This window comes from Talpa occidentalis, unplaced genomic scaffold, assembly GCF_014898055.3.
Source record: "Talpa occidentalis isolate TD23 unplaced genomic scaffold, MPIMG_talOcc4v2.1 talOcc4.14, whole genome shotgun sequence".
NCBI classification, from domain to species: Eukaryota; Metazoa; Chordata; class Mammalia; order Eulipotyphla; family Talpidae; genus Talpa; species Talpa occidentalis.
The window spans coordinates 30,880,794-30,905,840 of NW_023601433.1; the positions used below are offsets into that span (position 1 = coordinate 30,880,794).

At 35.5% G+C, this 25,047-nt stretch overlaps 1 protein-coding gene across 1 annotated transcript in view; it reads right to left on the reverse strand.

Moving 5' to 3' along the window:
• The window catches only part of RYR2 (ryanodine receptor 2), a 697,569-nt gene that overhangs the window by 12,879 nt on the left and 659,643 nt on the right, over nucleotides 1-25,047 (reverse strand). Inside the window, exons 90-98 of the mRNA XM_054694896.1 lie at nucleotides 22,992-23,139; nucleotides 19,286-19,372; nucleotides 18,473-18,691; nucleotides 16,842-16,972; nucleotides 15,505-15,547; nucleotides 12,040-12,173; nucleotides 8,031-8,091; nucleotides 4,522-4,668; nucleotides 2,262-2,396 (exon numbers count right to left, since the gene is read on the reverse strand). Of these exons, the coding sequence (XP_054550871.1) occupies nucleotides 2,262-2,396; nucleotides 4,522-4,668; nucleotides 8,031-8,091; nucleotides 12,040-12,173; nucleotides 15,505-15,547; nucleotides 16,842-16,972; nucleotides 18,473-18,691; nucleotides 19,286-19,372; nucleotides 22,992-23,139 (1,105 nt within the window). The remainder of the gene's footprint in view (nucleotides 1-2,261; nucleotides 2,397-4,521; nucleotides 4,669-8,030; nucleotides 8,092-12,039; nucleotides 12,174-15,504; nucleotides 15,548-16,841; nucleotides 16,973-18,472; nucleotides 18,692-19,285; nucleotides 19,373-22,991; nucleotides 23,140-25,047) is intronic.

Consider the following 25,047-nt stretch of genomic DNA (forward strand, 5'->3'; position numbering starts at 1 on the left):
AAACACCTGCATATTCTAGCATAACTAATATATACATTCTAGTGCATGCACAGGTATACATTTGTATGTTTGTGTGACCTTACTGTTCAGGATCTTGCTTTTTTCCCTTCACTTAAATGTCATCTGCATACCTCTCCATATCATCATGTTCAGATTTGCCTTATTTTCAAACAGCTTCTAACTTACTCATTACATAGATTTACTACATAATTCATTTGATCAGGACCCTCTTGATCGTAATTTAAATTATTTCCAATTTGTGATATCAATGGCTATCCTTGAACATTCAGAGGCATATTTGTGAATTAACATTTAGGTCAATTACAGGCAGTGGAGCTGACAAGTCAAAAGGCAAGTACACTTTAAAATATTATAGGGTCTCCCAGGTGGCGCAGGCGGTTGAGCACAGCTCTGTGGAGCTGTCCGCCGCCTCTGCAGTGCCAGTTTGATCCCCGCCGGCCTCGGAGCAACCCACATGGCAAGCAGACCTCTCCTGTCTCGCCCGCTGCTCCCCTCAGCAGTGTATTTCGTCAGTCTGCCTGTTCTGTTCCCCACTCTGTCTCTGGTGAATCCTCTCACCCTCCCACGCATCTGGCCTGTATCCCAGTCCTTGTATAAATAAAAATAAATCTTAGAAAAATAAAAAATAAAATATTATAGATACTGCAAAATTTCTCTAAAATTGTGTTAATTTAAATTTCCAACAAGTGTCCAAGGTAGTGCCAGTTTTTCCATGCTTCAACAACTCTGGTTATTAACAAAGTTTAATGTTTTGCAAGTCTATAGGTAAAAAGCAGCAATTTATTGTTTTGATTTGCATTTCTCTGATTATGATAGAGGCTGGATATTTTTCCATTTTTACAAGCTAACTAAATTAATTTTAATGTGAATTGTCTAGTCATATAATTTGCTCATTTTCTATTGGCATGTTTATTTCTTACTGATGTCATAAGGAGTTTGTAAATTAAGAAATTTGGCACTTTTTCTTTATTTGCTAAATATGCTTTACCCAGTTTGTCATTTATATTTATTACTTTGCTTGTAGTATTTCCTATTTAACTATTTGTGATTTTGGGTTTATATCATGCTCAGGAAGACCTTGCCCCATTTAAAAATTATTTTTGTTTCAATGGCAAATTCTATCCTAACTTTTATTGTTTCTTTCTTCTTCTCTTTCTTCTTCTTCTTCTTTTTTTTTTTTGCATTGAAACACCCATCTAGAATTTATTTTGTTTTAATATGTTGGTATCCATTTTTATCAGATTTCCTCAAGTAATGTATACATGGTACCAATACCATGTTTTGAATTATATTTGATTTCATGATTTCAATTCACATTTTTCATATTTTAAATCTCCATGTGTTTCTGAATCTATTTCTAGACTCTTTTTTTCTGTTCCACTGATTTATCATTCCAAAGTACAAAAATACATTCTCGAGTAGAAGTCTGGATAATATTAGTTCTCTTTCATTACTCTCTGAGATGTCCATTCTTTCTAGAATAACTTTAGTATCATTATGTCAGCCTCTTTTACTTACACCATCAACCCCAATACTGTAGGTATCTTGATTTGAGCTCACTGAAGGATTCATATTTTCCCAGCTAAAGTTACATGTTTTGTCTGATTTTCCCCTTCCTGATGTTCAATCTCATGAATGGTAATTTCTGATTTACTAAAAATCATACAGGCAGATTATGATAAAGCAATGTGAAAGACTTAATATCTACCGATTTTAAAAATAAGACTAAAAAGGTAATCAAGGCCAGGATATTCAATTAAAAAGCAAAAAATAAGATTTATATATATATATATATATATATATATACACACACACACACACACACACACACACACACATATATATTTGAACTTCAGTAACTTCAGTTTATCATTAAGATGAACAAATGATTACAGATTCAAAATATGCTCCAAGGAAATTATTTTACTTGCTGTCCTGGATTATATGAGCAATGGAAACAAAAGTATTAACAGTAACATTCCCAGTATAACTATTTTACTCAGAAATTGTACTGCTTATTAGGTTGGTGTAGCAGATGTGCAAAATTAGCAGAAACAGTCCCCTATGTTTGGAAAAAAACTAAAAATAGTTGATTATTTTTAAAGAGTCACACAGTGTTTTACTCTGTATACTACTTCTCTTCTGCACTGTTAATGAGAAGCTATACAATTATTTAAATTGAGGACATAGGAAAAATTCATAGGATCTCATTCATATGAGATCAAAGTGTATCCACTTACTGTCAGCATATCATCACATTTCATATCTGGTGTATCACCATCTTCACTTTTATTGTAGAATTTCCGGAAAAAATTGAATGCCACAACAGTATATAAGTAAACAACAACAGCCAGCAAGCCAACAGTTAACACAAGCTGAAAAAACAAAGTGACATTGAACATGTATTAGAAATCAAGACATATGTGATTGGCATATTTGATATCTGTGGGGGCTGGCAATATTCTATGAGTACATAGCTGAGTATATTGAACAGAAGCTCCACATATCTCCCTGTCCCCTACGTGGAGAAATTCATTTTCCGACTTTCTTGGACTATTTTGTGCAAAACTTGACTGCTTCAATGGTTAATAAATGTGTACTATGACTGGAACAGGAATACACTCTGATTTAGTTTCACATCCAAATGGATTAATAATATTAATGAACTATTTAAAATTTCCATCCCTTTAATCCTCTAAATATTTGGTAGTGGATACTACAGTAAATACTTTCTATCCTTTTATAAGTTTTATTTCCTTTAAATAATTTACATTTCTATTTTCTTTTAATAGCATTGTAAAACTAAAAACTAAAGGTATTTGTGTTAGTTCTAAACTCCCAAAATACACATTTTTAATATATGTAAAATAAATATTTTGAAAAATAAAATGAGAAGCCTTGCTTTGTTAACATAAAACAGTGATCAAAGAAAAGATTTTACTAGATAATAACCAAGCTATTTTGAAGGTTAATTTTCTCAATGTATAATTAAATGTCACAGTTTGCAAAGTCTTCTTTGAGTTCTATGTAGTCTTTCTTAAATTCCAAGCTACACTTTTATTGAGTATGTATGTGTGTATGTGTGTGTGTGTATGTTAAAAATGTACATCACTAAGTTGGTGAAAATATATCCCTGGTTATAGCACAAAAAATGCAGTCACACTCAAATGTATTCATTTTTATGTCTACTTGCTCTGATTGCAATACATCCCTATGTTCTTGACTATGGTAGCATATATTTAGTTTTTTAAAAAAAATCACTTCATAAATAACTGGAAAAATGTTATATTAACAGAGGACTTCATTCTAAGTACAATATCGCTGGAAATTTATGCATGTTTTATTTGTAAGTGAAAAATTGATACCTCATAAAGAAAAGGAAGAATCACCAGAGATGTTCCAAATTAACTAAAAGTTGTGTCAGGCTGTGTATGTGAAAATACTCAGTAGACCACGCATTTCCAGTTCGATAAATATATTGGGAGCTCAAAACCAGTTTGCTAACTAACTGGTGAATAAGCACAGGATGCTACTTCTCGCTGGAGCACACATGTTGTACTCACATTCAGAAGTCATATATTATAAGAACCATGTGTTAAAATTTAGAAAATAAAGATCACGATAATGTAGACTGAACTGAAAACACAATCCAAATTTTAGAGGGGCACTGATTAAAAAAACATTGGACTATAAGATTTTTAAAAAGAAGGACTCTGTTGACCTTAGTAACTAACATAAAATATGTTACTTCCCAGTGGACATTTTATAGAGCATGCATTAATATATATTTTGGAAATAAATTGCATAACAATGAAAATGTTTTAACATTACAATTATGTTTCATTAGAATATAAGTTGATTATCTGGAATTATGTCAGTTTGCCTCCAATTAAATATAACTTTGTCAACAATGGGACATTATTCTTTTTGTCTAATTTAAAAGTGGAGAAAAGAGTATATGATTATTCAGTTTTAAAATATTACATTATACTAACAGAATAACATCTCATGTTTTACTATTATAACTAGCACATCAGGATTCTGCAACACATTTTAGTACCCCACAGTATCAAAATGAGCAAATTTTCATTAGAAACAAAATAATAACTTTTTCTGAGTGTTTAGCATTTGCCAGGACCTAAGTAAAAACGTCTACATTCATATCCTAATTTAATTTTCACAAAAACCCTCTAAAGGTAGGTATGTTTGTTACATTTGTTTTACAAAATAAGGGAGTTGATATTTAAAAATGTTAAGTAATTTATCTGAAGCTACACAACTAACTGCTCAAGATAAGACTCCAATACAGGTATAGGGGACTCTTAAATTATGGAGCCCCATGGTTAATAAGAGAAAAGGTACAGGTCCTCCATGCACAAAAATCTTTAAAACTGTCCAGTGTCATTTGAGGTTTGGTTTCTTTTTTTCTGGTAAACTTGTTTTTTTGTTTTGTTTTGTTTTGTTTTTAGTATTTACAGGGGTAAAAGGATAAGTTTTTACCTGTTTGCCATTGTGAGTTACTGATGACAAGATGGTTCTTAAGGTCTTGAATCCCATAGCAATGTCAAGAAGATGAGCAGCAAAAAAAAAGTTGTTATAGTGTCCAAGAACGGACATAGTCATATACCAGGCTAGGTAGAGGAAGGACTATGAAGAGGAAATGGGGGAAAGCATATCAGAAAATAGAATGCATGACTACTGTCAAAAACTACTCTGAGTTCATTGTTAGAATTGCTGCATTTACTTTTATTTTTGAATTCTATAAATTCATATAATTCTAATTAGTTACATCAGTTTGCTTCTATATTTTAATTTTATTTAGTTCTGAAAAATTCATGTTATACACTCCTCTGTACCACAGAGAAAAATGTTGACTTACTACTTGACAAGGGTTCTCAACCATGGAGTTATTTATACTTGGGACCAGAGAAATCTTTGATATGGGACATCCTGTCATTGTATGATAGTAGCATTCCATATTATAGTAGTGATCCCATCAGGGTCTCTACTCCCTTGATGTCAATATTACTCCCCTGACCCAGTGGTGACAACCAAAAATACCTCCAGACATTGTCAAAAGTCACCTAGGGAACAAATCTGTCTCAGTTGGGAACCCACAGATCTACAATCGACCAAAAACCTACTAACTCTCTCACCCGCTTTCATTTTTCATTTATCCACTCACTAGTGTTTGCTGAGGCTAGAAAAAATGTATATACTTTTGGTGGAGGAATAGGGATAATAAAGTAGAATAAAAAATACTGTGATAGCGCTCACTATTTGGATTGCAGTCACTTCTGCATAAGACATGTTTTGCCAATGAAGTCAGGCACTACCTATTTTGGGAAGGAGAGGAACTTTCACTCTGACTATAACATATCTTACTTTTTAAAAGAGAACAAAAACAAGACAGAGGGGACTGAAGTGGTATAAGAGATTTCACAAGGAAAATGGAAAGAGATTTTATGTGGGACTGAAGCAAGAGATCAAGTGGAAGAAAAGAAAACACAGACACTGAGATAAGACTATGCAGAGTGTGCTCAGAAATGACAGTTTGGAATGTTTTCTTTTTTGGAAGATGAGGCTGGAAAACTATAGTGGGGTTAGAGGTTCTTGAGGCTAAGATAAGCCATATGGGCACATCCTATAGGCACAAGGAAGCCACTGGAACATCATGAATAGAATAATGGTAGATGAAAGCAGCATCTTATGAAAATGTTTTGAGTGCCTACTAGGTAGTGGTCACTGTCATATATATGTGCACACACAGCCACTTAGTTCTAACAAGACCCAAGATACATATGTAATTTGAAGCCCAGTTTACAAATCAGGAAAGTAAGTTAATTCATGTTAAGCTACTTTCTAAAATAAAAAAAAAAATTCTGTATGTGGCAGGGCCATTAAATTAGAGGGCCACTAGACAAACCCAGGGGTGAGGTTATGAGAGCCAAAAGTAATCACAAAATTGGTAAGGGTGAAAGAGAAAATGACAAAGGACAGAAGTAGGATTGAGATCAGGCAAATAATTAAATATATACTGGAGGAGAAAAAAGAAGGAGGAGTCCAAGCTAACAATTTGAGCTTGGGTATCAAGAGGAACAAAAATACTAATACTAAAAGAGAAAATTTGGAGGACAGAGCAGATGATAATTTTGTCATGAGACATTCAGATAAACATATCTAGTTGATTTTTAAGAAATGCTAATGAAGTTTGTGGATATAAAGTAAGTAAAGAGATGTGCACAGGTGACAAGCTGAGCCCAGGACACATGGGCTGGCTGTATGTGGTTCTGTGCTAAGATAGTGAGATTTTAGCAAGTAAAAATGAGGGTTGCCAAATAATCCCAACATCAGATAAAGAATAAAAAAAAATTAGGTTAAAAAGCCCCATGAAATATTAAGAATATACTTATCCTAAATGTATAGCTATACATAATTCTATATTCATTTATTTACATATATAATCTCTCATTTCATTCTAGCTAGACTCCTGATAAATAGGCAGGAGTTATCTCAAAGAATGCACAAACATATTTAGTTATCTGGTATTTAAATTTAACTGGGAATCCTGTATTTTATCTGGTAACCTTAGCTGTGTTTCAGAGAGAATCTGTACTATTGAAGAGTGAATACATGTCGAGAGAGGTGATGGGACAGATGCCATGGCATTGCAGATGGATAAAAGCATAATAAATATTGCAAAGATGTCTGAAGAAGTTTCTTCAGATTTCCTCCCGGATCAGTCCATGCCCCAGTTCTCTGTAGGACAAGACCTCTACAGAGCAAGATGAATGTTATAAATAGATTGCAGTTGAACAAAAGCAGACTATGTAATTTTAAGGAGAATTGACCTTAGAGGCAGAAGCAAAGACATGTGGCTACTTGAAGGGAAAACACTGACACTGGAGTTGAGATGACCTCCTTTTCATTCACAAGATTTACTTCTGTTATTAGATGAGAAATTTGTTGCAAAACACCTTATTAAGAGTTGATAATTCTAAAGGATATTTTCAAGACTTGATTTTGAGCTCCTAGGTGTTCTCTAGGACATACAGACTTCTGGGTCTATGGATGAGTGAGCCAGGCAAAGGAATAGAGGCAGGAGAATTTGGGGGATGCAGTAGATCTTTAGAAGAGAATTAATCTTCACTATAAGTTAGAGCTAATCCTAGAATAAGATTTTAAGACTAAACAAGATATCTGAGAGAAAACGTGGCAGCCAGAAAGCAAAAGGTCTACCGAACCTTAGGGAATGTTCATATTCACAGAGGCTATGAGAGGATGAAGAGAATTATGAAGCATAAGGGGATGGGCTCAGATCCTACACCAAAATTCAACTTTAACTTATTTAGCCAAGTTTCATATTGTCTCTAGAAACTTCCAACAGCCAGCAAATGTAACATTAACATAATTGACAGTAAAAATTATTTAAGCTGAAAATTCTAAGAATCAAAAATGTCAAGCTTTTGAGCAAGCCAGAGTGGTTAAATGTTATTCTCGGCCATGAGAGCTGGGGACTTTTAGTAATAGGTGATTTCTGCTCATTATATTTTGAAATATACTTAGAATCTATATTTAATTCTTAGGTTCTTTGATGAAAGAGGATCAATCAAGAAAAAGAATGGAATAATGTACTAATTTAAGGGAAACTTAACATTTATCACAATTAATGTTTAAAAAATGTTTTATTTAAATTTTTCTTTTTAATATCTATAAAGCTTTGATGCATTGCAACTGAAACCTCAGTGAAAAAGACACATGAATTTGCATTGCATTTTCTTTTGCTTATATAAATATATTTCCATTTGAATCTTCCAGTTATTGGAAGAAGCAGAATGGAGATAAACTGGCTAATCATGTTTTTCTCAGTCTTTCTCAGATGTGCCCAGTATTAAACAAATTTGATACTTGAATAACACTTTAGAGATAACCAGCTTTCCATCTGTGGAAGCCCAGCAGGCTCTTCTCATCAGAGTGCATTTCACATTCTGGTAACGAAGTAGGCTTACATTGTCGGTGAAAACAACTCCTAGCTTCCACATCTGATACTTCACATCAATAGAATTGAGTCTGGAAAGACAGAAAAGAAGAATCTACAGATATGTACATCAAGGAGCAATTCACAGTCTTGTAAGAGTTTGCTCGCACTGACTTTCCATAAAAGGAGACTGGCAACCATCGCGGTTTTTAAACAACGTAGATTTGAATTTTGAGGGAATCCTTATACATGGATGTTTTTCTACCTGCTGGTTCTACATTCACCAATTCAATCAATCTTGGATGTTAGCACCTATGGATTTTGGTATACGCAGGTGATCCTGAAACCAAGCCCCTATGATTACCAAAGGATAACTATAGTTAAGTTTTGGGGCATCAAAAGTTAAATGTTTGTGCAGGAAGGTAGAAGGTGGGGGCAAACAGAGATGGGGTTAGTGGATTATGGTGGAGGATTATGTGTGCTATAATTTTTTTTAGAGGGATCTGAGAAAACAAAACACCACCTTCGTAATAATTTAAGAAGAGCCCCTTCTTTTTCACCTTTTCTTTATCTACAGTAAATATGAGGGAGGCTTACTTTGCATGTGACAATTATTCCCAGAAACTCTGCATAGCCATCACATGCATCAAAAAAATCCTTTCATTATACATTTGCAATTGCATTGCTACAGATTTCCTAAGTTTTACTTTAACTTAAAAAGAGGTGCTTAAGCATCCACATTCATTTACAACTATACTCATTTTGCCAGTAAAAGGGCTTTTCCAGTTTTTTTTTTGCTTCCCATTGTTTTTCAGAAACCACATCTTCAATATTCTAGAATGAATTTAACCCTTCCCAGTGGTTCCAACAAAGGGGAGTAGACAACTCTCTTTATTGTTATCCCCCATGGTGTTTGGTAGGTGGAGTATATAGATGTGCATGTGTATTTATGACTCTCACTAGTCTGTACTCCAAGCACCAAGCACATTATCTCACACACTGACTATCCCTTAATAAATGGTATGATTAAGTCTTTGCATAAATGTGCTGATCTAGGCAAAATACATATATATTAAAATATACTCTATAATTTCATTTTGTTAGAAATGGTCACTGATTTACAGGTTAGAAATTGTGATAATTTTGTTAGCTTTACCAACATTCCAGATAACTGATATAATAGAATATAACACAATATAATTTTAAGTATCATTTTCAAAGATTTTCCCTAGATGTACTGTTTTGGTCTTGAATTACTTCTTTAATCACTTATTTTAATTTGGCCAATCTTAAATTATAAAAGCTGGGAAAGCAGTCACTGATCAAAGCTGACTTCCTGGAGACTTTCCCCCCAAGAATTAAGTTTCAATTTATCTTAGAGTTTTTATTTTAAGGAAATAAACCTGGCTTTGAGCTATAACCAAATTCACAAATAACATTTTATTAGAGTTTCTTGAATATTTACAGCAGGTTTAAATATAAGAATTTTTAAATTAAAAACAAAGAAATGGAAAAAATGGCAATTTACACAAATAATCATTTTCAATAAGAGCAATCTAAAACAAAATAAGAGCTTAAATAGGGCATCTGAATTTTCTGCGGTAGTTTCTTGCTTCACTTAAATAATTATTCTTATGATTAGTTATTTCCATCACTATCGTACATTAGGAAGGTAAGTTTGCTACTGACATCACGAAGCAGAATATCCCTTTTTGAGATCCACAATATTATTTCTCCTCCATAGTGGATACTGTTTGGGTGGGGGCTCCTTTCATTCTCAGGGAGGAGCCCTGGTTGATATAGCTCAATTAGGGCACAACATTTCCTGTGCCACAGGACTTGGTTCAGGGGTAAATTATAAGCTGAAACTTAAGTAGTTTTTCTAGATGTTTTGAGACATGAGTTTTCCTTCTTATTCCAGGAAGTCAGAAATGAAGGATACAGGTTTTCTGACAACTGGCAGACATTATATCTCTGAAAGGTAAGCTGGCACCTATCTATTTAAATGTGCAAATACAAAGTCCCATATATTTGATTGATAAATATATACACAAATAGATATGTCAATCATCCTTGTATTCAAGTGTTCATTAAGGTAACAGTCATAACAGATTATCATAAAGCAAATAATCTTTTAAAATATAATATTTCTAGGGCCTCCCCGGTGGCACAGTGGTTGATCGCTGGGTTGCGAAGCTGCCCGCAGCCTCTGCAGCGCCGGTTCGATCCCCGGCTGCTCCCGGGCCACCGGAGGAGGGTCCCGCATGGTGCGCAGACCTCTCCTGCTGCCCGCTGCTCCCCTCAGCAGTGTACTTCGGTCCTTCTGCCTGCTCTGCTCCCCACTCTGGCTCTGGTGAATTCTCTCACCCTCCCCCGCTTCTGACTGTACCCAGTGCTTGTATAAATAAATAAATAAATCTTTAAAAAAATAAAATAAAATAAAATATAATATTTCTAAACACTATAATAAGTCTGAACACACTAAATCTTTCTAGTGATATGCACTTTCATTAAATATTTATTCAATTTTATTATCCATATTTAAAGATTTTAGGAAATACCACATTAATTTGGAATTTTGTTAAGAGTCAAATTTGCAGACATTTACTATGTAAAACAGTAGGAAATGCCACTAATTTAAAATTATTTGTTCAAAGTAAAAATAAGTCTGAACTTTGTACTTTTTCAGACTTACTTTAAGAATCACAAATATGACCACTTTATTCAGTGAAACTAATTTTACATGGCTTATCAGAGATATGAAAATTGTAGGAAGTTCAACACTGCTCACATCACAGTCCTTATTTTGTATGACATTCTAACATACGGGCCTTTGTGTCGAAGGATTGCCAATTATGGTTTGTCTTTCATATAGTCACTTAGTATTTGAACACGTTTGTTTTCTTAAAGCACCCCAACACCCACATAATACTTGGGATCTAAATTCACAGTTTCTTTTCAACTGCATTCACACTATTTTTAAAAGACCCAAGCAGCTCTAACAAGTTTTCAGGTAGATTAAAAAAAAAACAAACAAACAAAAAAACTATGACCAATGAAACAGGTCAGCCAAACAATGCTTCAAAGAAAGCTAAAATATTTATCTAAGACAACATAATACTGCTCTACAGAAGCAATATTTATATTTTCATCCCATTCCTAATTAACTGAGGCCATAAATATACAGGTAGGACAGGCTTTTAAAGTAAGATAACTATTACATTTCTTCTAAAGTTAAGTGGCTACAATAAAAAATTACATTTTGAAAAACATGTATGCCTCACACTTATTATTACAGAATTATAATTGATTGAATTTGCAAAAAAAAGAAAACAACCCACATATATAAATATATGTGCATACACTGAGTGTGTGTGTGTGTGTGTGTGTGTTAGAGAGAGAGAGAGAGAGAGAGAGAGAGAGAAATTCAATCTTGGGGAATTCAATTCAACTGGTTTATATCCTTCTAGTTATATCACACTGTTTCATGTGAGCACTTTAATAAGTGCCCCACTTTAAAATAAATTTTTAATAATATGACAGCATAGTATTCCCTGCATACAAAGTCTTTGCTATATACTAAAATATAGTAATTATAATGAAAAATATGAACTTCAAACATTAATAATAAAAGGGCTCTATAGCTCTCTTACAAAAAAAAATAAGAAAATTAACTTCTTTTCAAATAGGAATCATCAGAAAAACAATCATGTATTATGCTTTCACATAACTTTTACTTTGACTTAAGTGGTATCTAAGGAGAGCAAAGCAAATTAAAGAACATAAATCTTAGTTTTTTCTTGCTTTAAAAAAGCAATGAAGAGGATGCCTTCAAAAATTAGTAGATGAAATTCAATCATTCCACAGTTCAAAATACCCAGAAGTACAAAAGGAGACTTTATATACATTTTCGGTTTCCCTCCTCTTTCCATTCCTCTGATATGGAAGGAAAGGAAATCAATACACTTGCAAGTTCGGAAAGTATTAATGATTTTTCCCTTCAACCTAGACCTATAGGACAGAACAGAAGCAACACTCACACTGCCGCCAGGGAGCTGTCTTTCTTTGGCTTTTTCTTTTCCCGTGCGTCACTGAAGTCCAAGGCAGCTTTGTCCATCCCAAGTAACTCACTGATTCTATCTCGTCCATAGAATTCTCCATATTTATCCATAACCTGGGAGCAAGAGAAAAAGGATTTTATTAGCCTCAATCACTAAGTAACCACATCTACGAACGTTCACAGAAATATCTAATTATTATTTCTATTACATATTTGTCTTATTTTCAAGTTCACTTCAAAATCCAGTTTACAGCTCACCTGTAATCACATTTTTTAAGATCTAAGCAAGCTAACAGTACTCTAAATAATCCTAATTTGAGGAACAAGATTTCAATTTCAAAAGAAGGAGGCATGAGAAAGGAAGAGGATAGGCTGGAATAAACAGATAAATGGGAGGAGATGAAATGAAAGTAACCTCTATCATATTCATACTTTCTGCCAGGAATTGCACTCAGAGCTATGACATACTTATTTGCCAATGAATGTCCCAATATGTAAGTTGGGTATCATTATGATTGTGCAGATAAAGAATTTTTTTTTAAGATTTATTTATGCATACAAAACCTGGGGTATAGATCAGAGGTGTCAGGGGTGGGTGAGAGGATTTAGCAGAGACAGAGTGGGGAACAGAACATGCAGACTGACTGAAATACACTGCTGAGGGGAGAAGCGGGTGAGACAGGAGAGGTCTGCTGTGCCATGAGGGTAGCTCCCTGGCTGGCTGGCATTAAACTACTGCTGCAGAGACTGCAGATAGCTTCACAGTGCTGTGCTTAACCCCTTGTGGCACCAGGGAGACCCGATAAAGAATTTTGTCTTAAACATGAAATATGCCCAAGGTTCCTAAGCTTGGCAAAATATAGGGTCATGAGGTACCCAGGCAATGCCTATTCCCAGACATGACCTTCTCCAGAGACCACTGTATGCCACTGGGTCAGCCACAACAATGGTAGCAACAACTCCCCCATGATTTTGACTTCAACCACGCAACTCTCCTTGTGGTATCCTGGCCGCAACAATGTTTCAGTCACAACTAGACCTGAACCCAATCATCATCCACATGTCCTCAGTTTAATTCTCAGCTAGTAGAGATTCTTGTCCATCATTAGAACCACTTCTTAGGAAACCCCCTGGGATTTCTTGCCCCTCTTTCCTTGTGGCTTTACCCATGGGCCATGTTTTTTTTATTTTTATTTATTAAGGTTTATTTATTTATTTATACAAGCACTGGGTATAGTCAGAAGCGCAGGAGGGTGAGAGAATTCACCAGAGCCAGAGTGGAGAGCAGAACAGGCAGAACAACGAAATACACTGCTGAGGGGAGCAGCAGGCGGCAGGAGAGGTCTGTGCACCATGTGGGACCCTTGCCGGTGGCCGGGGATTGAACCGGTGCTGCAGAGGCTGCAGGCAGCTTTGCAGCCCAGTGCTCAACCGCTGAGCCACCAGGGAGGATGGGCCAGGTTTTTTAGATCTGTGCTTATACATGGGTTCACATTTTACCCTTGAGCTCAGTGCATCCAACTATGGATGTAAAGACTTTTTGTCTAATGTTTATATGAGAGTCCAACATAACAGTGGTAATGAATGGAAAAGTAATGGAAGAAGGGCAGAAAGAGTTAATCAGTAGCAAAGGATGAAAAGGGGATTAGGAAAGCAAAGGATGAGGATTACAGAGGAAACAAAGGAAATGTGAAGGGGAAAGGATTAGAGTGGTTTGAAGTGGATGAAGGGAGAAATACAAGAACAGAGAGAAAATGTGGGAGCAGATATACCATGTGACTCTTCCTGATGCATACAATCAAGCAGAAGAAGAGAAAACATAGAAGAGCAATGAGAACTAAAAAACTTATGAAAGCACACTGTTCAGGTTAGTTTAAACAATTTGTTCCCGATGATTCTAAAAGCATAATAACGAGCTGGGCTCATCTGGGTGGAAGTTCTCTATAATATGTATTCTTACCCCAATTCTCAGGGAACAAATGGGGTACTAGAGTAGGAATACTAAGAATAGTCTTTACTGCAGTTGTAATTTATTCATTTGATTTCCAAATATATTATTTCTTTCAGAGAAAGTATGGTTTTAATAATTTAGAAATTCTTCTTTATTCTGTTAAATAATTAATATGAATAAAATGCTTATATTACCTATCTAAAATTATTTAAAAATTATTTCTTCAAATCTTTTGCCTAACTTGGATGTGTTCATATGCAGAAGTACAATGCTACGCAAAATGGCAGATCACAAGGAGACAAAAGATTTACACCAAAATAAAAATAAACAATATGGGGTTTCATTCAACTAGTAATTTTGATCATTAAAAAAATAAAATGAAATCAAGGTGCTTAATGATGTACAAGATTTAAGTTCTTCGTGCACCTTCTATATCTCCCCTCAGATTGATAACAAAAAAAAAATATGGTGACCAGTGGTCAACCACCCTCTGTGTAGCACCAAATTGGTGTAATCAAAGGAAAGAGTCCACTTCACTTAGTAGCTGAACTGACTGTTATTTCAGACTGTCCATACACACTAGAATTAGAGCTAGAACTCATTATGGAACAGAGGGTAAATAGAGTCAGTTTAAAGGGAAGGCTTCAAAGAATAAGTAGTAACTTGAAATGTATGGTTACAGTATCTTACAGTGTACAAGTACTGTTACATACATCATTTCATTAAAAAAAAAACAAAAACAAAAACAAGGGCCTCCCTGGTCATGCAGGGGTTAAAGTCTCAACGCTATCAAACTATCGCCAGCCACTGTGGCATGAATTCAATTCCCGGCCAGGGAGCTAACCAACATGGCACAGCAGACCTCTCCTGTCTCACCCACTGCTCCTCTCAGCCTTGTATTTCAGCACATCATCCTGTTTTGCTCCCTAATCTGTCTCTGGTGAAGCCTCTTTGCCCCTGCACCTCTGGCCTACACCCCAGTTCTTTTATGCAAAAATAAATAAATCTTAAAAACAAAACAAGGCAGTCTACATCAGAAGAAAAAAATCTGATGAAAGTAAAAAGGCTCTAAAGTTACAGAAAGTAAATAAAATTCAGTCTTTGGTTGTTTTCCAACAACTTTACTTCCTTAGCCCAAGAAGGAACTCAATCCTGGTAATTTGGATCAGCTATCTAATTAGATAATGGTTTTCAGCTAATTTAGGTTTCCCAAGCAGTCACAAAGAAAATTCTTGTATGGACTGAAAATGGCTTATTTACCAGAGTCAGAGGCTGAGTGGGTGAAGCAATGCCTACTTATTTTATAGCTGCAGACTACGAATTTATGTACTCTTTCTGAAATTCATCTTTAATTCTATTGGTACTTTGAAATAACATTAGTAGGCAGGTTATGTATACTTCGATATCTCATTCTAGATGTAAGCAACATCAAATTCAAATCTGAATTTCACTTTAGGGAAAAACAGAAAATTTATCCTTTCTAAGAAATATTACCTTTCTTTTAACAAATTTGTCCCAGTAGTTGTTGGGAAATGACCTAAAAAATATAAAAGTATAGAAGTAAAATAGCATCATTTAAAAAAATGATAAACACCAACATTGCTTAATATATGCAAAACAATTCATATGTAAACATATATTCTTCCATTCACAAAAATTGACAATGAATTTGTTCTCCATCTTATTTCATAATTTTTCTGTATCATGCATATATCAAATATTACTTTAAATGCTAATATAGCCATTACATGTAAATCACAAAAAAGACCATGAGTTTACATTTTAACAAAGAATATAAACATATTTATTAATAAGCTGACTTGTCATATTTTTTTAATTTACTTATATTGGATCAAAACTTACATCACTTTGTCAATTGTCTTTAAAAATTAAAGTATTTAAAAACCCATCACTGATTTTCCCGTTAAGTAAAAACTTTTCATTCCCAACAGTTATTCTCAAGCAGATTTTGAGTGTGGCATAAAAACGTGACTCTGGCACCCTGACTAATACAGAGTTCATCACCAGGGACAAACTTGATTAGATTTACTTTTAACAGCTCACCAGTGATGCTAAACAAGACAGTGAGCTTTTAGAGTATACACTGAAAAGACACACATCCTCATCTGACTACTCAGACTATATCAGAAATAACTTTCTAAGTGTAAACAAAACTTATTACAATAAAAACAAGGCATTTTTCTCTAGAGTAATACAAACTACTCAATAAATGTAGTATCACTAATACTTTTTATGGAGGAAACTTATACTTTTGTGATGGGTTTAAACCTGTATTAAGATGATCTTGATTTCATAAAGTCAAATCATTCACATATAGAAAAAACATGTTTTTCTGTCTTATATTTTAAAAGTCGGTTTTATGCTAGGCTGCTTGATGGTACCACCTGGAATTTTACCACTCTGATACATGAAAAGCATGAAATTCAATATTTTTGACTTTAATGCACAAGTCTTTCCTTAATGAATATTTCTTGTTTCCTCTGTACTTTTGGATGAGAGAACCCCACACTGCAGGTTATGTGTCTCCAGCTGCACACCTTCCTGAACACTGAGTAATGGATGTTAAGGTCCATCAGTGCTGTGGAAGTGGACTCAAAGCCATTTTTGATTAAGGAATTCAGAACACAGAAGGCAAAAATTGATGGCACCCATTAAGAGGCTCACAGTGCTTAGTCTTTTGATTTTCTTGACTGAATATGTAATTATTGTTCACCTCTGCCACACTTCTGACAAATCTGCATGAACTCTACAAAGTACTTTTTATCTTGAAGTTTTTGAGCACAGAATATCTCACAGAATTCTTTACTCACTGTGTGTTGATTACGAGTCTATCCCACTGGCCTTTAATATCATCTTCTGAAGGCTGTTCTGTAATATAAAGCCCATCAAATTCCAATTTCCGTGCTACTTCCTTTTCTCGCTTAAAAATAACCAATGGGACCTACATATGAAAAATAAACATGTTAAAATTAGTTTAGATTTATAGGCATCTCCTGTGGTCACTATCTGTACAAAACAGCTTTTGGAAAGACTTATTTCCCATGTTACTTCCAGGAAGTTAAAAATTGAGTGAAAATGAATCAGGTATATTCAGGCAGAAAAAAAATCTCTAGAACATTTTGAAAAAATAGAAGATAGAAAAGATATTATAAATATGCACATTTTTAAACACACAGAAGCTCATAGGTAATTATACTAATGAGAGCACTTTTAAATACCAAAGAGAAAAAGATGATTATGCAAAATTCTGTTTCTTTTGCACACATATGTATATATATTTCATGATATGAGTAGATGCAATAAAATATAGCAATGTTACTAAAATTCCAAAATGCATGCTTCTAAAATCTGCATGTTATATTTGAGGAATCTCTTTAATAATTCCTTGCTCAGCATGCCCACATGTTATTTGGAGATAAATTTTATTTTCAGCATCAGTAAAAATCTTTGTCAGTTTGCCAAAATGTCTCTAGAACAGATTTATTCTCTTTTGAAATGGACAGACCTTATACAAGGCAAAGATATGAACATTCTAGAAGTATCTAAGAATATTCATTTTTCCTCCCAACAAACAAAGGAAGAAAAAGAAGGGATAGGAGTTTCTGAAGAAGGATATGTATTCTTGTATTTTACTCTAGGTTTTGATCATTCAAAAGTCTTCTGGAAGCTTCATAATCAGAGACATAAAACGTGCAATAAAGGTGTACAGTAGAAAGGTGTCTTGCTAGGAAAAGATAAAGAGACTTGCAAAGGTAATAAATAGCCCTGAGCATTCAGAGAGACTATCTTGAGAATGATGCACTAAAATCTATTGTTCCCTTGGTAGGGCTTTAAGGACAAAGGTGCACTATATTTTGTGTGAAGTGTGACATATTGCAAAGCATTTCTGCCAAGTATGGTAACAGATGTATACTTAATAAGGGAACAATAAAAATGACTCATGTGTTCAACATGATGTATGTCTATAATTCCTAAGACACTGGAGCACTACTAGGAGACGTAGGCCTGGGTTACTTCTGTGGGATCAAGTAATAGGTGAAAACGACCACTGTGTGAGTAATTATCAATATGAAAGAGAAAGCTACAATAAAATAACCATGTCTCCTTCCTAGGGTGGCATGCAATCAAAGACTGGTTAATGTGGCATTCTAAAAATCAAGCTGTAATGCCTCAACCCAGGACAACCCTGCAAGGGCATCTCAGCTTCAGAGACCAAGGTCCATGATTGTACCCTGCTGTGCTCACACTGTAGGCCAAATTTTCTCTCTGTTCTAACTGTTTCCACCTCTTGTCCCAAAGGTGTTTATTCATAGAATATTTCCTAATAAATGTCATACACATGTAATTTCTACCTCAAAATCCATTCTCCCAGAAGTCCAACCTGCAACAGATAGGCACATATACAAACACAAACAGGTACCTTGGTGCCTTACTATCTTACTTTCAAGCAGTAGTATCCAATGATGCAGAAGAAAGAAATGACTGTGTGCAGAATAGCTAAGATACGCAAGGTGGGCTCCATGTAGCCACTGCTCTCCTCCAGTACATAGTGAACGGCAATGATTCTTTGTGAGTCACTGTCCACGGTGCTAACTTTGGCATTTTCACTTGAACTGCGAGAGGGGAGCTCCTTTCCTTCAACCACAGAAGAAGTGGAGACCTGATTCAAACCATTTAAAGTACAGTCAGTTCAATTCCTTTAAGACAGCAGTGTAAACAAGAAACAGAAACCCAGTCTCATCAGCAAATGGATGAGACTGGATGTACTATCATTATACAACGAAAAGACCAAAACCAAGGGCTACAAAGATAATACAAAAACCAACAGCAGATAATGAACATGCTTTTTAACTTCAGTCTAATCTAAGAGTTATGAAGATATTAATGCATGCATATAAAACTTAGGAAGCTATCTGCCTTCTCAATTATCAGAATAATTTAATGTAATAAGGTATGACACACCCAGATAAAATAAGAAGATATTCAGTCCAATCTGATTAGTAATATTGTAGGTAATCTCTCTGATGAATCAGACACTTCAGGGGAGATGTTTCTGCCTTAGTTTGGAGGAACAAATCTATCTCCACCTCATTGCCAATCAGTGATGCACCTGAGCTTTTAGGTTTTCTCTTTTATTAGAATATATTTTGGAGTAAATATAGATGTGCTCACTAGTGGATTTGCAAAGTCTTTACACTGAATTCAGTCCATTGGTAGATTTAAACTGGTTATTAAAAGACTAAGAAGTACATACCTTATAAAAGAGCAAGATGAAATTGATTGCAAATGCGACAAATAAGGCTAACATTCTCATGTTGTAAAAGTTGCGAGCAAAATAATTCTGAAGGTAAAAAAATATTGAAAGGTCATTGAATCAAGACACTTAAAATTTTCAGTTTTAATAAAGCATTCATTCATTTACTCAAAACTATTTTTGAGAACCTACTAAGTATCAAGTACCATTCTTGGTGCTGTAGACATAATATTGAGTAAGACAATTTGGGCTAACATGGAAGGGACAAATAATAATGATAGAATAAAAAAGCTCATTCAATCTTATGCCCTATACCATCTATTCTATACCTACAGTCATGGCAACTATTACAACATATCAAATTAGTGACCACAGATAAATAAACAAACATAACTTTAGATAATGCCAAATGCTATGAAGAAAAAAAATCCATCAAGTTGAGGGAATGGGGGTGCTCTTTTAGATAGCTATTTGGTCAGTGAAGGTATGTCTCAGGAGGTGATATCTAAGCAGAGGCCTTAATGCTGCAGGGAACCAAATCAAGTGAATAGCTGGGGAAGAGAGAAAACATGGAGGGTGAAGGTCCTGAGTTCAGATAAGTTCAAAGCCGTGTTGGGGTGTTTGAGGAATAGTAAGAAGGGAGCACGGTGAAGAGAGGTGAGTGTGGCAGGGAATAGTGAGCAGGTGAATCCAAAAGGCTTGTGTTGTCCCCCACAGTGCAGTGATTCAGTCCAGTGCACTGGACCTCCACCATTATCTAATTGTGGGATGTGAATGAGTAATTTAAGTCCTTATAGCATCGCTTTATTCATTTCTACAATGGAAAAACAATAGTATCAAAGAAGTTATCTCGTAAGTTTGCTGTGAGGATTAGATAAGTCAATAGAGGAAAAACTAGTTAATTTCATTCCAACTATTGGACTTGTTATTTTATTCTAGGTGGGACGAGAAACTATTGGAGGATCAGAAGGTGACTTAATGCAATCAGATTATGATTTCTGAATATTATTCTAGCTGCTGAATGAAAATAAATGATAGGAGGCAAAAGTGGAAGCAAATGGAAGCAAAGGCTATCCTAGAAGTGCAGGAAGAGATGCGACTGATGGTGGTGGCTGAGGCTGGTGGCAGTTGTAGGGATGGTAAGAACTGGGTAGACTAGATATAATTGACAGAGAAAGCTGAGAATTATTAATGAACTGGTCTTGAGGTGGGAAAGAAAGAGAAGATTCAGAGATGATAACTTCTGGATTTGGAGGGCCAAGGAACTAAGAAAATGGTTGGTATATTTTATTAAGCTGGAAAAAACCTAGAGGAGAAATAGGTTAAGGAAGAAGGCTAAGGGGTATACAAAATATTTGTTTTGATATTAAGCGGGAGATGCTCTGAGGTACCCATGAGGATATGCCAGAAGCTTTACCATCACAGGTCATATCAAAACATAGCACATCTCATAATCCATTTCCGTGTACACACCCCATTTTGGTAATATTATCTCCCTGCACATGACCCTGCTTTTATTGCTACAGCTACAGCTCACTGGACCAAGGCTGGCCACCAAACCCAAACTGTTTAATCACACTGGTTCTTCTAGGGAGGTGGAACAAAGTTATGGAGGTCAAGTTAATTACCCCGGTTATCTGAGCTGGGAGGAAACTAAGACTTGGGGGACCAGGGGCTTGTGGTAGACTGATGTTGCCTTAAGTAGGCTTGTGTATGCAAATTGGTGAGCAGAGAATGTCAAATTGCAAAGAAGCAGGAAGACAGGAACTACAGAGATGAGAGCATGTGTGAACCCTGAGACAGAAAGTTGGAATAACACCCCCCCCCAATTACTTGCTTTAGACATCTGTAATACTATGTGTCAGGTATCCACTGGGACTGTATTGTAGGTCACTGAGGAGCCTGTGCAACCTCATACCCTACACCATCTGTACTATACATTCAGCCAGGTCACTATTACAACATATCAAATTAGTAACTATTCAGAGTTATCTAGAAACATATTCAAGTACTTTCAAACACTTATATTCAAACACTTATATTCAAAGTACTTCCTATATAATAAATAATATAGGAAGATACATGATAATTTAAAAAACAAAGTATCTAGTAAAATATATTTGCATAGTTATATAAAATATCATACATACATGGTTTTACATAGCACATTAGACTATTTAACTACCGTGGGCAACCCAATTTCTCTGACAGATGAAATACAGGCCAGATGTTTGGGAGGGTGAGAGGATTCACCAGAGATAGAGTGGGGAACAGAACAGGCAGACTGACTGAAATTCACTGCTGAGGGGAGCAGCGGGCAAGACAGGAAAGGTCTGCTGCACCATGTGGGTTGCTCCCTGGGATTGAACCCGCGCTGCAGAGGCTACGGACACATGTTGAACTGCCTGCACCACTGGGGAGGCACTGACAGATGAAATTCTATAGTATATTAAGTTTCTTTATTGTCTGTTTTATTTTTAAAGGCTATAAAACACTAAGTATGATTTTGCTTTTTTTTTAAGTTTTATTTTATTTATGCATATAAGAAGTGGGGTGTAGGCCAGAGGTGCAGGGGGTGAGAGGATTCACCAGAGACAGAGCGGGGAACAGAACAGGCAGAACGACTGAAATACACTGCTAAGGGGAGCAGTGGGTGAGACAGGAGAGGTCTGCCTCACCATGTGGGTTAGCTCCCTGGCCAGGGATCTAACTCATGCCACAGTGGCTGGTGATAGCTTGATAGCACTTTCACCCCTGTGCCACCAGGGACGCCCTGATTTTGCCTTCAAATGGCCTTATGATGAGGAATATTGTCCTTAATTTTTAGGCCTGACACTGCTGGTTCAGTAGCTATTATACCTTTATTCTAACCACTTGTCTCCCTAACTTTCCCTGCATATATTTTGAGAATTCCATCTTTGGTGAAAATGAATATATATATAAAGATAACTACACATTCTTTCAGTATGAATATATATTTTACAAATTGAGGGAGCTTTTCAGCAAAATCTCTTTATACATAAAGAACTATCTTCTCTTCTTTCATTGTTTAAAACTTGTTTCTATTGAAAGAATAATATTGAATAGACTTTATTATCAATGGAAAGTTAGCTCATAGTATTAATATTTCATATGATTGGGGGAGGATACAATTGAGGAAGCTTAAAAGCACAGAATGGATGAAATCAGTTATTGTGCAAAAGTTCTGATTCTCAGCAATGATCAGGAAAGGACTGTTGAAGAATGGGTCAATATCCTGTACTGGATTTTTATTAAAAGGGAGATGTTCTGGAATACAAACTAAGCTTTTTCTGGAACCTCAAAATGAATTACTTGTGCCCGTAGAGGCATATTTTGCTTGAATGTATTGCAGAGTTTCATGCAGTGACCTGCAAAGTTTGGGGCCTCGGGATACACTTATTGACTAGCCCTAAAGTTTTTGTGGAAAGACATTATGCTGGCAGTCATGAAATTGAGTGGCTCTAGGTAATGTGAATGTGTGTAGAAGTCATGGATTTGACATTATGGAAAAGTGGACCACAGACAATGATTATGAAAAATAAACACATAAAAATGGGAAATAAACAAACTTGTAGGACTGACTTGGTTCCCTGAATGTCATCCCAGGAAGGTTAATAAGTATTTACTGAACCTAATTAAGTTCTCACAATATATCAAGAACAATATTCTTTCTGAAATATCTTACTAGAAGTTTTTGTTGATATGCTATGATTTTCTTCCAGAATGCTGATTCGGGAACCTCTGGCTCTCCATATCGATGTGTGTGGAGCTGCCTCAATTTCTGTTTACCCTTGTCTTCTTTGGGTTTTTCTTCTTTTTCTCCATCTTCTCCCCTGTGAACACAAATGAAGGACATATTTGAAATTAAAGAAGTAAACAGGTTTTGTGTCAAAATACACACACACATTACAGTATCATTTTTTAGAACTAATTTCATATCTAAAGAATCATAATATTCAGAATTTTAGAATTAGGGGGTGGACTGTTTATCACAGCTTCCTATAGAGGGATAATTTGCAGATTTGAAGTGTCTTTATAATGATACATAGCACATTTCCCTTTAATCACATAATAAAGATATTCAACTGAAAGAGAGAAACAATGAAGACATGGTTTTTATTTTGTTTTGTTTTTCTGTGACTTTCCAACATACCTGCTTTTTAAACTAAGATTTTAAAAATTCAACCTTTTTTTAAACGTTTATTTATTTATGCATACAAGAACTGGGTGTAGGTCAGAGGTGGGAGGGGATGAGAGGATTCACCAGAGACAGAGTGGGTAATCTATTGAAACAGGTGGATCTACTGAAATAACTGCTGAGGGGAGCAGCAGTCAAGACAGGAGAGGTCTGCCACACCATGTGGATTAGTTAGCTCCCGGGCCTGGGAATGAACTCATATTGCAGTGGCTGGTGATTGCTTGATAGTGCTGAGACTTAGCCCATTGCACCACCAGGAAGGCCCTTTTATTTTTTTTTTATATTTTTAATATTAAATTTTATTTTTATATTCCCCCATACAATTGCAAACGCCCCATTCTGACCCCAATCCTTCCCCTCCCGCCCCCACCCCCCAAAAAGTGTCTCTGGTTCATAGTTTTTTGTTGATTTTGATTTTCACTTTCTTATATTCATTTTCCTGGTCCCTTATTTAAGTTTTCTAGATTCCTGCTATGAGTGAGACCATCCGGTATTTTTCTTTTTCTTTTTGGCTTATTTCGCTGAGCATGATCCCTTCCAGTGCCATCCATGTTGCTGCAAATTGCATGTGTTTATCTTTTTTGAATGCTGAGTAATATTCCATGGTATATATGTACCACATCTTCTTGATCCAGTCATCTATTTTTGGGCATTTGGGTTGTTTCCAAAGCTTAGCTATTGTAAACAGTGCTGCTATAAACATAGGAGTGCAGGTGCTCTTTGGAATTGATGTTTCTGTGTCCTTTGGGTAAATACCTAGGAGTGGAATTGCTGGATCATATGGAAGCTCTATGTTTAGTAGGTCCAGAAATCTCCACACAGCTCTCCATAGTGGTTGGACCAGTTTGCACTCCCACCAACAGTGCAGGAGAGTTCCTTTTTCTCCACATCCTCGCCAACATTTGTTGTTGCTAGTTTTTTTAATATGTGCCATTCTCACTGGTGTGAGATCGTATCTCATGGTAGTTTTGATTTGCATTTCCCTGATTACAAGTGATGTTGAACATTTTTTCATATGTCTGTTGGCCATTTGCATTTCCTCTTCAGAGAAGTTTCTTTTTAGCTCTTCTGCCCATTTTTTGACTGGATTATTTTCTTTGTTGTTGCTGAGTCTCATCAGCTCTTTGCAGATTTTTGTGATCAGTCCTTTATCATTAGTGTTGGGTGCAAAAATGTTCTCCCAGTTGGTGGGGTTTCTCTTTGTTTTTGTTATTGTCTCTTTTGCTGTGCAGAAGCTCTTTAATTTGATGTAGTCCCAGCTGTTTATCTTTCTCTTCACTATCACTGCTTTGGGTGATGTGTCTGTAAAGATGTCTTTGATGTGCAAATCCCGTAGTGTTTCGCCTATATTTCCTTCTATGTATTTTATGGTTTCAGGTCTTATGTCTAGTTCTTTAATCCATTTTGAGTTGATTTTTGTGTATGGTGTGAGGTAGTGGTCAAGCTTCATTCTTTTGCATGTAGCGACCCAGTTTTCCCAGCACCATTTATTGAACAAACTTTCTTTGCTCCAATGCATAGTCTTTGCTCCTTTGTCAAAGAT